The 12,905-nt window shown below is 34.8% G+C and overlaps 1 protein-coding gene across 1 annotated transcript; it reads right to left on the reverse strand.

The window, feature by feature from the left end:
* Positions 1 to 748: 748 nt before the first annotated feature.
* Positions 749 to 12,761, reverse strand: LOC128673191 (uncharacterized). The gene is made up of 10 exons (XM_053750867.2): positions 12,258 to 12,761; positions 9,408 to 9,485; positions 7,266 to 7,435; positions 5,718 to 5,925; positions 4,801 to 4,988; positions 4,224 to 4,368; positions 2,932 to 3,123; positions 2,548 to 2,660; positions 1,712 to 1,864; positions 749 to 1,330 (listed from the first exon to the last, which is right to left on the reverse strand). Exons 1-10 carry the CDS (start codon positions 12,672 to 12,674, stop codon positions 1,066 to 1,068), a joined length of 1,929 nt encoding a protein of 642 aa, XP_053606842.1. The 5' UTR covers positions 12,675 to 12,761; the 3' UTR covers positions 749 to 1,065.
* Between the last annotated feature and the right edge of the window lie 144 nt (positions 12,762 to 12,905).

Raw genomic sequence — 12,905 nt, forward strand, 5'->3', positions numbered from 1 at the left:
CCGATAAGTCCGCTATTAAGCTCGATTTGGCTTTCTAGTTTCGAGATTCTTGGCTGTGTCTACCCCATGGATAAAAGAAATATATGGTCTACCCCGTAAGGATTAAAAACGTGATACTGTATCTATAAATGAAGCTTGAAATAAACATTCATTCATTCATCGTTTGTTCAGTTGTATTTTTATGAAAGACTAATCAACATAAACATTATATTGTTTCTGAAGGCATCGCTTCGCCACTGCTTCGTTGATAAACGATTGTAGGTTTATGATTTGTAATAAATTTCACAGTATCAATTTACATAAACGATGGCATTATCGTTAAAGTTTTCATAGTACGGGTCAGGTAGTTAACATTGTGATAGTTAATCTAACCCTGAGAGTTAGTACTCGTCAGGACATAAAGCGTAACACCTTTCGCACTCAGTCGGTAAGTAATGGTGGTTACGCCTGTCTCTGTTATGTGCATACAGTTATTTATATAACGTTAAATCCGTAACACTATGAATTATTCTCGCCGTGTCGATTAGACCGCGTTGTGCGTGAATCGACGTGTGTTACGACGTTACGACGACGTGGAGAAAGTTTGCGTTGGACGAAACGATATGGCGAAAACAAATTTTTAAAATATAATTGTCGATACTGTAACTGTTGATATAGTAATATCATACTCCTTTTCCGTTCCTTGACCAACTGTACTCTTCATAACCAAAATTGTAATTAAGTAGGTAAATAACTTTTTGACTAAAAATGAAACATTTCAAAACAATCTTTATTTCATAAAAATCGAGTGCAAATCATACTTAAACTAATTTAAAATACAAACTGACAATATAAAAAATCTTTGAAGTTAAACCACATAAATATTTATGATGAAAATTCAAATAATATTTCTGTACACTTATAAGAGAGAGCATTTTAATTTCTTTAGGTACAATTCGCTACTATTTATTAAGTAAGTACACATATATTTTATTTATGAATCCATAGGATATGATCTTATTGTCTTTAAGTACATACATACATTTGTAACAATAAATCAAATAGCAATACAAGTACGAAGGTACGTCATACGTGGAAAGATTTCTTTTCCAGAGCTACAGCGTAATGCCTCGCGTCGACAGTGTGGTTTGAAGACGGCTCAATAACAGGATGGCTATTATCATTATCATCTACATCATTTTCGAAGCCGATATTGTAGAAACTGTCTGGTCCATATCTCTGTTCATTTGAGTTAGCGTCCTTCCAGCTGATGTTCTTTTCTGGTTTACTTTTGTTTTGTCCTTCAGCATTGATTTTTGATGGGTCGGCATTTAAAGGACCGATGAGGTCGCTGTAAATAATATATTTAGAAAAATCTAGGAAAAATTGATTATTTATGAAATGGTATAAACTGTTTCATAAATAAACAATATATTATATAAATATTGTAGAATAATGAACATAGTAATTATTCTAAAGGAAGCGATTAAGATTTAGCAGGATCACGGAACTCGGAACCCTAGAAAATCGAGCTGCAATATCATAGATAGTTTAAGATAACATACACATTACACATAAAACAATAAGGGGGTAAAGAATTACATTGAAAAGGGCTCCCAAAATGTAAACGTCAGTCAACTTAAGGACATGTTATTTCTGGTTAGTTCAGCGCTTATCGTGCTGGTCATCATAAATTTAACTGCCTGAAAACCACTAAGAAGAAGACCCTTACTGTGGAGTTTGGTAGCAGTAGTCCTCTATATGCTGCGCCTTCGGCCTGCCGCCGATGTGATGACGGCGATAGGTGACGGTGTCACCATGCACCGCCGGTGATTCTTTCTTCACCATCTCTTGTTTTATCTCATCTGGCTCGTTGCTCCATTTGCTGGAAATAATCACCATGTGTAGTGTATTAATATAAATGCAAAAGTCTGCCTGTCACGCTATCACAGCTAAAACGGTGGGGCGTAGGGGGAACATTTGGAACTTAAACCTATTCTATCTAATATTATAAATGCGAAAGTAAGGCTGTTATCTATTCACGCTCTATCGACTCAATAAATTTTCTTGAATTTTGCATACATATTGGCCAAAGGTATACCGAGCCTGGGTGATCTGAATCAAAGCCAAAACTCCCGGAACGTAGACATTTATTATCAATGCATCTTTACACATAGGTATATAGCAAAAACGAAACCATGTCGAGTTCTAATTTCGAACAGCGCCATTTAGATTGAACAAACTAAATTAAAATATTACATAACTATACGGTTAAGATTAAACACATATAGTTTGAAATATGCATATAAGGGATGAAAGGTACCCTACCTTTCATCCCGGTAAAATAACTGACCGTGGGAAATATAGGCGGAGATATAATAAGCCGCGAGCAAAAGCTAGTTTGATATAACCAGTATCAAACCTAGCGGTTTGATACTGGTTATATCAAACTAGCTAGAGCTAACTAACTAGAGCATATAGCTATCACGTACATAATTTTCAGCCTTTAGTGTATGCAACTAGGATGTAAATGTTACAAATCTATAGAATTACAAGAAAAATACATACCTGTAGTTATCCCAGCCTCCGTCATGTTTCCTGTTGACTGAAGACTGCAGACGTTTTTTATTCGCTCTCCACCAGGAGATATCTCGTCTCTCAAGTGGATACACTTCTTTAACCTGAAAAAGAAATACTATTGCTAATGAGTTATCCTTTCTCTTGATTTTTTATGCAAACCGTAACTGAACCCTCTAATTTAATTAATTTCATTAAATTCAATTCATTTAACTATTTTAACAATAATGCATTGTGTCGGAATTAAATAAATGATTGCAAATAAACGATTTCATTGAAACTTAGTTATACGGAATAACTGGAACGACTTAATAAATGAATATTTATTTACTTTTGAAAAGTAGTAGGTACAAAAGGGTAGTTGGAAGTAGGTACCTTATAAACAACGTAGCCGGCGACGTAGATGCACACAATATTGATGAGAGTGAGACAGAGCGAGATGGAGCCGAGGACGGCGAGTTCCGCCGCGTTGTCCGAGCTGAAGTTGGCGGTTGTCACCACTTGCGTCCAGCGGGTCTCGTCATCTGCGTAGATCAGGTGGACCAGCGCCATGGCCCATAGCAGACCCTGTTTGTTTTTTAAGCTATTATTATTCGTTATGTTTCGCTAGGTTTTGTTGTTTTACCATATTTTTAATAGGCAAAGTTAATAATGTATGCCATTTTATGACTGCGGCGTGCAGGTTAAACTTAACGTCAAAGCACAGATATAAAAACATTACATCATGGATTTAGTAGGTAGTACTTATTAAATCCATGCATTACATATGTATAGATGTAAGAACGTTACTGACAACACAAACCCTCACTATATGTACGTGATTCCTGTAGCGATAAGTCAAAAAGTCTTCAATGGCGTTTTATAAAGTAGATGGCGCTACTGTGCATAAAATTACAACGTTTAATTAATTACAACGAACGAGAAACCGCGGGTAACACCGCGGGGTGCAGTATAGTATTTCTATAATATATAAGGGACAGGTAAGCTACGCAAACTTTTGTAGCACTGCTACGCTACAAGCCTACGACAGACCATGAGTGCTACGCGTAATGCTACGAATTTGCTACAAATTTGCGACTGCTACGACGCCTTTTTTAGACTCAATAAATTATTATTATTAAAAAATATTTACTTATATAAAAAATATGACAACATATTTTTCAAATAATTGGAACACACGCCTTTGTATTTATTTCGTTACACAAATATAATAATAATAACATAAAAAGAAAGAACAACACGTTTCGTCAATAAATGTACAGATATGTAAATCCGCCACCCGCTTCGTTTAAAATTTCCCTCTAAAAGTCCGCCTCTTTAATACCCGACTCAAAAGTGCCCATAATAATAGCGGCATTTCCACGCTAAATCGCTATGAAAATTCTCAGAGCCAGATAATTTATTTTTTTCAGTAAAGCTCACAGGGTCAGGGGTCAGGGTTCCTTAAGGAACCCTGACCCCTGACCATGTTGACAAAATATAGTAGTTTCGTCTACTGTATTAACTGTTATCTAAAACAATAGTAGTTAGCTAACTAAAATAGTTGAAAGTTATTGTGTAGTGTTGGTAATCGTATTGATGCGCGATAAGACAGATAAAATGGTTATATTGTAAGAAGGTACTTTCTTAGTAATATTTGGACTATCCGGTTATTTTATTACACTTACAGCGTTAACAGCTGGAGGCAGTAAGGATGCTGAGATGGCCACGCCCACCAGAGAGGCGGTGTAGTCTCCAAGTACTGCCAGCGCCACTCCTGCGCCGCTTGGGATCGCGATCAGCACTCCCACCCATAGGGAGCGAATCTCACAGCTTGTGCAGATAACATAAATGTTAATTGTTATTTCCAAAAGAAATTAAACTTCAAGACGCACATGATTACTTAGCTGCTGGTATATTTTAAAATAAATTAATGAAAATAAAGTTACTAAAATTAAAATATATTAGGGGTAGGGGCAGACCGCGAAAGAAATGACGGTATGACTTGGATGATTTCCTGCATGGGTGGCAGCATTACTGCAGTCAAATATTTTTGTAAATATTTTTGCAAGAAGGAGGGGTAGGCCTTTGGCTAGAAGGAAAAGAAAGAAGAAATATATATATAATGATGTCCGACCGATTTCAATCATGGCGACAACTTTAACAATTTTGTACTCGTTTGTGTGTCCGCGTGTAGCTTACGTAGTACCTATATCTTATTGGTGAATATTCTCATTTCTCATTAATAATCTTTAAATTGTATACCGCGTCATCATCTCATACGTAGGCCAGTCTCCAACGCCATATCGTTCATCCACAGCACAGATGGCCAGGCCGAAGATAAAGCCGATCACGAGCGACAGGAACAAGCCTAGGGTCTCGTGCATGAAGCCCATGTGTTGCAGAGACCTGTCCTTGACGGCAGTGCCCAGGGTGCCTGCAGTTATAGGACCCTGAAATTGTAATAATGATAGACGTTTATTCAAATTGTAAGTAATATCTTCATTATACAAAGAACACATCCTAGAAATACGAAAATGAGAAGGTAAATATACAATGAAGAGACCTCTTCCAGTCATCCAGCGATAGTTTGAGAGGATTATATTTATTCAATATAAATGTTTGTGATTGGATGTGCCCTGCGGGCTCCTTATATCATTCTGAAATGGAATCGTGAAAGATTTCTTTGAAAAAATCTGAAATTATTCACAAAAAGAATTTGTCATAATGCTATCCGATCGGTTAGATACCATAAGTCAAATACTATGGATCTAATAAAAAATATACGTTTAAATATAACATGTATTTTTTCATAAAAGTGTAAATTGCTTATCAGTTTGCACTACTACTCGTAGAACAATAGCAAACTCGTTACAATGCGGCATTCTCACAATGTAACTACAATTAAAAATACTTTATCTATTATAAAATACGATCCAAGTGGTTTTAGTTGAGCGGATAAGACCAGCAAATACCGAGAATTCTATCGGTTTGCATTTGTGTAAACTTAGGTAAGTGTATATCAAAGTTTCCTGCAGTCTTCCCTCTAACATTCTCTGTAACCTCTTTAACACTAGTCTTCCTTATAAAAACAAAATCAAATAGACTTCATTAATATTGCCAAGAAACCTATTGTATATATTTCATTCCACATAGGTATAAATAGATACTACAATTCTTACCATTAAAGGTGAAATGAGCATACTGGCCACCAAAACAACAGTGGAATTCTCCACCAGTCCTATGGCAGCGACAAATGCTGCCACCACCAACAGGAATATCCAGTCAAAGGTGAGAGCTGCATCGGCGCGCACCTGATGCAGCACCTGGGCCAAGTTGGTGCGCGCGCGCACTGAGGACATGAACCGAGTCCAGCCGGTGTGGGTTTCACTGAACAAGGGAAAAGTTTTAGTCTTTATGTTTAAGTACAAAAGTATGGAATATGCGGGTTGTCAGATGGCAAGAAAATGTCTTAAAGTATAAATAAATATTATATATATATAACAACGCCTATTATTATGTTGTATAGGGAGGTAAAATTTATGGCAGGAAGCAAAGTAAATAGAAAAATACTCCATCTGCCATCCAGTATACATAATAAATTAATTGATGGTAAATAAAGAGGTAAGTAAGATTTTTATTTATTAGATGCACTTTATAGCACCACAATCGCTAACCCTATTAGTTCCTATGGTAGAGAATTCGGCGTTAAGTTTACCGCTTACTTATACATTTTTGTAACTTTGTACAATACAATTTTAAGATAAATAAACGCTTAATGTAAAATTTGTGCGCAGATCTTGAAATAATTTTCATACGAATTGTCCTTATTCGCAGACAATGCGAAGTGGAGGCCCAGAGCCCCGACACTGTGGGTGAGGAAGAAACTTCCATCTTATCTGTGTTGATTTAACTAATTACACTATTGCAGCAGTTTTGATCAGCAACTAGTAGGCCGAGACATTCTGTGTGTGGTCACATCAGGTGCACCCACGAGCTTCCAAACTGACTTTTGTTGTTTTAGCATTAACATTCAATGATTAACATTGATTCCGTTCATAATGTAAGAATTCGTATTAATATTATTGGAATGCAATTAAAACAGACTATAAATAGTCTGCGTACGCGTACAGCATTAAGACATATTTTTGCATGGTGTCAGAAATACTTGGAGAACTCGGAGAGAGTATATTTAATATTCCATGACCTCGCAAAGTTGTAAACAAAAATATTTTATGGCCGTCAAAGATTAAATATTGATGGGGAAGTATTTGGAAAACAAAATTGGATTTTTTTTTTCAATAAAGCTTCGGTGCCACAGGGTTCATGTCATCTCTGTAATCTAAGTTTGGTGCATATGATTGTACTGTATCTAGTTAGTTGCTAATCTGTTTAAAGCAGAAAATCTTTCAAGTCGATTGGGAGGAGTTCACCAGTATATATAAGTTATTTACGGTTTTATTCCGTAAAACTTTTACTTACTGCCTTTGTATTATTGCTATTAATTCATAGCGTAGTCATATTAAAAATACGGATATATGATGACATCTAAAACTAGAAAGTACTCTCTTCTCAAAGGACAAATTAATGTACACCAATATCACGCATACTCGTAAGCTAGAAAAATATCCAGCAAAATGCGACACTGCCAACAATTTATCATTTTGTCCCAAAAATTAACATATTTCGACTATTATCAACAACATTCCGAATTCGTGTCTCGTTCATACCTTTCCCATATTTTTTCCTTCTCCGTCTGGCTATCATTAGGGCTTGATTTATAGTAGAGGCTGCACGGGATCACGCTGACCGACGACTGGTGTCGGGAGCCGATGCCGAATGTCCTCAAGACCTGGAGTAACTCCTCGCACAGGTTCCCGGATTCTAGGGAGAACATCACCTGTAAATTGATGAGCTACTATTAATTTTTCAAAGTCATTAAACATAAACATACATGAATTATCATAATTAATTAAAATTAACATTTGTTTATAAACATGTTGATATTTCAACATGTCTAAAGACATGAGATTTCAACATGTTTTAAGACCAGTATTAAGAGGGTAAATGAAAATTTACCCTCTTAATACTGGTCTTAAAAATGTTCTCTTCTGCTTTTGTCGTGGTTGTTAATAAATGTGAATTATCCTTTGAAAACCTCACATTTCATTTAATCAGCTCCATGAAATTGCACCCAATACCATATAGTCCATCGAGCCAGTGATTTATACAAACTCTTTGACAGATATTAAATAAATTTAACAAGAATCACAAAGCATATTTTATATTACATACATACATTACATTTATTTTAAAAAAATCCTTATCATATTTATTGAATCATGCAACTGTTTATCAGGAACACTGCTTAAAAAGTACATATGTACCTACGTTACTTATCTGAGACACAACTAAAGTTTAGTTTTTATAACTAAAGCTATAAGAACGCAATATGTGATTATTATCGACATTAACACTCTTTCATCTGAGCGATTTTCCTATTATTGCTTCAATCATAGGAGCCCAGGACTGCTTTCCATTTTTTTTTAGGGAAGTGTAACCTGATTTGTGTGTGTTAACTAAACCAACTAATTATTTTCACAAGGGCAAATCAAAGAGGAAATGCCCCGAGCATAAATAGCTCTATCGCCATATACTTTATGTTAATTTTACTGTTATGTTGTCATGTTCTACGATGTTTGCCTAAATAACTTTGCCCTAATGAAACTGGGACTTTATAAGCAGCCCAGCGTATAAGGTTATAGTTTCTTCAAAGAATAATTTTCTAGCATGATGAAATCAGAGTATCACTAAATATTATAAATCGAAGTCGGTTTCCGTTGTTTGTCAGTCCCTAGATCCTAAAGGTCTTTATAACTACATAAAGGATTTTGATGCTGGTTTCGAATAGAGTGATAAGTTTTAGGTGTATAATTTATTATGGTTTTACTTAAGCGAAGCCGGGACGGGCCGCTAGTATATTAAATTAACTATCTTCTTGCTTCACCGTTTATTGAACTGATGAATTTAGTGCATCACCTATCCGACATTTTTAGACACCCATTTAATTTTCCAATTTCAAATTAAATTGCTATTTGTTTCGCCGAATGAGAAAGTCACATAAATAGGTATATGATAGGTATATTGTTTGAGCCATTTGTGGTTTAATTTGAATGCGTGGCACGTTTCTGAATGTCCATTATAGCACTGATAGAGAATGGTGGCCACGATTGTTATCTGTTTAATAAGTTGCGGCGACCTCCGGATTCTAGACATCAGTCTAAAGACGCGTCTGCACTAAAAAAAAATTTGCCAATTTTCGTAACCAACTCGTGATGACCACAGAAACATTGGCAATTTTGTTGCTAAAGATTGTTAAATATTAAAATTGTATCCACAACTTGTCTTATCAATACAAATGTTGGCAATTATCTTTGGTGTAAACGCAGCCTAATGACGTAATAGAAGCAAATAGGGTTATTATTACTGATTCGTTTGTTTTCCTAGACTTGATGAGCTCTTTGAAACTATTATTACCCGCATGTGTTGCAGTGACTCAAGATAGTTTCAAATAACTTCATGCATGAAAGGTTTTAAGCCTTAGGTACGTATTTTTTATAATTTTTCGTACTTAGATGCTCATATGAGCATCTAAGTACGAAAAATTTGCTTTGGTTCAATATACATGATATTTAATAATATTTAAATTAGATGACCACAAAATTAAAATGTTATGGTCGTTTAAGATTCTAGGATATAGAATTATTCTAGGAATATACTAAAGCACATTTTTTTGGAAAACACAACTACGTATGTACCTATCTCTAATTTACGTTAATTACGTTACATGGGTAATCTAGTGTAGTACTTACCTTCCAAAAATGGTTATCCCTTGTTGCATTCCAAGTGGCATTGAAAATGTTCAAAGACTCAATTATTTCCGACAGAATCTGAAACAAAAATTAATATATACTAAAACAGATTTTTTTTTTTTTATTTGTGATTAAATAAATGGTTTATATGATAAGTTACTTATTATATAGCTACTGTAATTTATTTATTAAGAAACTAAATACATCCTATCTTACAAATCTATACTACTATTATAAAGAGGTAAGCGTTTGTGAGTTTGTGACTTTGTGAGTTTGTATGTCTGAGGCGAGTAATCTCCGAAACTACTAAACCGATTTCAAAAATTCTTTCACCATTAAAAAGCTGCATTATCCAAGATTGCTATAGGCTTTATTTTATCTCAAAATTCGCACGGGAGCGAAGCCCCGGGCAACATCTAGTAAATAAAAAAAATTTTATTATGTTTGTACAAGACTAATCTTACAAGATACATTTTCATAATGACAACTAGGCATTTTGCTTGATTGTCATAAATAGCTTTTTCGAAAAACATCCCTACAAGCTACACTACAACTAAGTACATACCTACTTAAAATAATACCGATTTGTCCAGTACCATAGTTAAATAGCAAATCCGGTATTAAAACCGGAAAATTCAATCAAAACTGCTTTTCAATGTCACGATCAGCTTCACGCTACATGATTTTATTCAAGCGAATTTTCGGCGTATCACGTAAATTATATCAATTGAAATTCATGTTAAGTTTGATTTATGAATGACCTTCCTGTTCAGTTCAGTAGCAGTGGCGTTAACTTGAAAACAATTGAATTGGGAGTGGACGATAAACGTTAATATTTTATGGTTATGGTTGCGTATATAATATAAACACGTGACGAAACCACACAAGCCAGTATCCCTAGTACCAACGATCGTGAAAACTATGTATACGACGGATGAGTAATCAAATACAATAGAAGATTTTCATACTACTTCAAAAATCCAGCTAATCCTGCTAATATTATAAATGCGGGTGTATGTGTGTATGTGTCCATGTATGTTTTTTACTCTTTCACGCAAAATCTACTGGACGGATTGTTATGAAATTTGGTATACGGGTAGAATATAATCTGGAATAACACATAGGTTAGAGCGAAGCCTTGAGGCGTAGCTAGTCTCTAGAGATGTGCGTATTTCTAATACGAATAATTATATTAATAAATCTAATTTATATGAAGAAAGTGGCAAATATTTCTAATACACACATATTTGTATGAGCGAAATGGAAGATATGACGGGGTCTTTCTCTGTCTACACCAAGTACAGTGTATTGTACTGGTATATGCTCATTATCAATGTTTTCAAACAATTTTAGTACAAGTGTTAAAGTCAAATCTATGTTTGTTTTTCCCACTGACCCAGAGAATTTTTAGAATTTTTTGTAAACAATGTTGGTTCATCTAGTTAGAGACTTTTTTTCAACAAGTTCAACTGATTGGAAAATGCCTTTAAAATTATATTTTCAAATTATTTCTACCAACTTTTGCCTGTGTCTTCATTCTCGTGAGAATCAAAGATGAAAGGTACCCTATGTCCTCCGAAGTTGTAGTAGGTATGAACGAAGTACTCACTCTGAATATAGTTAGATTACTAAAAACGGATCAAATGTTTTAGATCACTACTAAGTAATACGATCATTTAGAAAGCGAATCAATTCAACGTTATCAACCACATAAAATAGTATTAACAACACACAAAATTATATTAATTTAAATTAAAATCTGTCTAACTAAAACTAAAAATAACTTAAACAGTAAAAATATGTAAAGAAGCCTAGGGGGCCTCTAGGCAAGGTGCCCATCACATAGGCAGCATTTTCGCGCTGAAAAATTCGCAGTGCGAGAAAGCTACCCGAGCGAGGGTCATCTGTTGCCTTCTTAAATTTTGTTGTTACTTCGTTATACTTAAATGAATTTTTCAAGCAAGTGAAAATTTGGTGTTCAAAATGACACCGTATAGAAAGTTCTATTCCTAACTTATTTAAATCGAATGGTAGAACAATAGGCAATGAAGTAACTCCGTTTATCGGTGTTTGGTAACATTAACATCCGAAAGAACAATGCGCTAGTGGGAAGTTTGGTTCCTATTCAGAATTTTTTTTGAGATATTTGCAACTCTTACATAAATAAATTGCTGTAAATTTTGATATATTTTTTTTAACAAGGAGCTTGTTTGATTACACCAATGCTCTAGTCTAATCAGAAAAATACATTTATGTAAGTAGATAAATAAAACAAATTAAATAAAGAAGGCGAAGAATAGACATGAGGAAAGCTGTAAGTAAATGTTAAAAAAAGAGTTCGAAGAATTACTAGAACCAGAACATTAATCTCATTCTGCGCAATATCCTAGAATTTTTGTTCTAAAAAACTATATCTGTCTCTCTCATCTTCGCCTATTTCCTATTGCATTGCATTAGGGCCTGTAACGCAACGAAGCCCGGAGACAACGTCAAAAATTTTATTATTGAAGCTGTGATTTTTATTTCCGGCTTCTTGTCTTCTTTTTGTCTATATGTCTATCTATATATTTGTTGGCGTTTCACGCAAAAACTACTAAAAGGAATTTGATGCAGTTTTCACAGTTGTATAAAGGACGGCTTTAGTGACGGTTGTCTAACTTAAAATCCGGTAAGGTTTCATCTCGAGACGTTTTTTACAACCCGAGAAATTGACAATATGTTATTAAATAAAAGCGGGCGAAGCTGCGGGTAAAAGCTAGTCTTAAATATAAAAATTGCTGCTTTACTTCAACAATTGTATAGCGTTTTTGTGGTAAAAATCTGTCAAAATAATATTTATAGCATACATACAGTCTCAAGAGGCGTGTCCCAGTGAAACGCTCCAAGGATGTCTATCCCTCGGACTGGCCGTGTTATCTGCAGCTTGTTCTTCTTCGATTTTATAATTTGCTTAACCTCATCGAATGACGAGTGCTTACTGTCTATGCTATCACTAAGAGTATTCTCACTTTTTGATTTATACAACCCTGTTAATTTATCATCTTTGTGAAGACAATCAGTCGATTTGCACTTCGAAATATTTTGATCCTCGAATCCAACGCTCGTCACCAAACTGCTGTATTTCTTATTTTCTTTCAGTTCTCTGGCAATTTCGGAAGCCTTATCAAATTTTTCTTTTTCTATAATCAGCTTTAATGGACTTTTTAATCTCATTGACTCTTCGTATTCTTTCTGTGGTACATTTACAATGAAAAGAAGTCCAACCATCGTAACTAATGTACTATTTGATATTGTTTCGTAAATTTTCTTTCAAAATGTGTCGTGGAAACATGCGCGCGCGCCTGGTTCGTGTTCAGAACTGATGTTGTGATAGCTGCCAGCCATAGTTTTCAAAATTGCGCTATTATAACGCCATGAATTATTTAAAACAATCGACTTCCGTTGTTTTAAAATCTTTTAAAATTGCGTCAATGACTTGAAATATTGTAAGAACAGGAT

The sequence above is a fragment of the Plodia interpunctella genome, chromosome 10 (genome assembly GCF_027563975.2).
Source record: "Plodia interpunctella isolate USDA-ARS_2022_Savannah chromosome 10, ilPloInte3.2, whole genome shotgun sequence".
In the NCBI taxonomy this organism is placed as follows: domain Eukaryota; kingdom Metazoa; phylum Arthropoda; class Insecta; order Lepidoptera; family Pyralidae; genus Plodia; species Plodia interpunctella.

Coding starts and splice junctions, on each gene's coding strand:
- LOC128673191 (XM_053750867.2), bottom strand. CDS start 12,674: ATGGTTGGACTTCTTTTCATTGTAAATGTACCACAGAAAGAATACGAA. Junction 5,926..7,265: donor AAGGAAAAAATATGGGAAAG/GTATGAACGAGA, acceptor TCCCTTGTTCAG/TGAAACCCACACCGGCTGGA. Junction 2,661..2,931: donor CCGGCTACGTTGTTTATAAG/GTACCTACTTCC, acceptor TTTCTTTTTCAG/GTTAAAGAAGTGTATCCACT.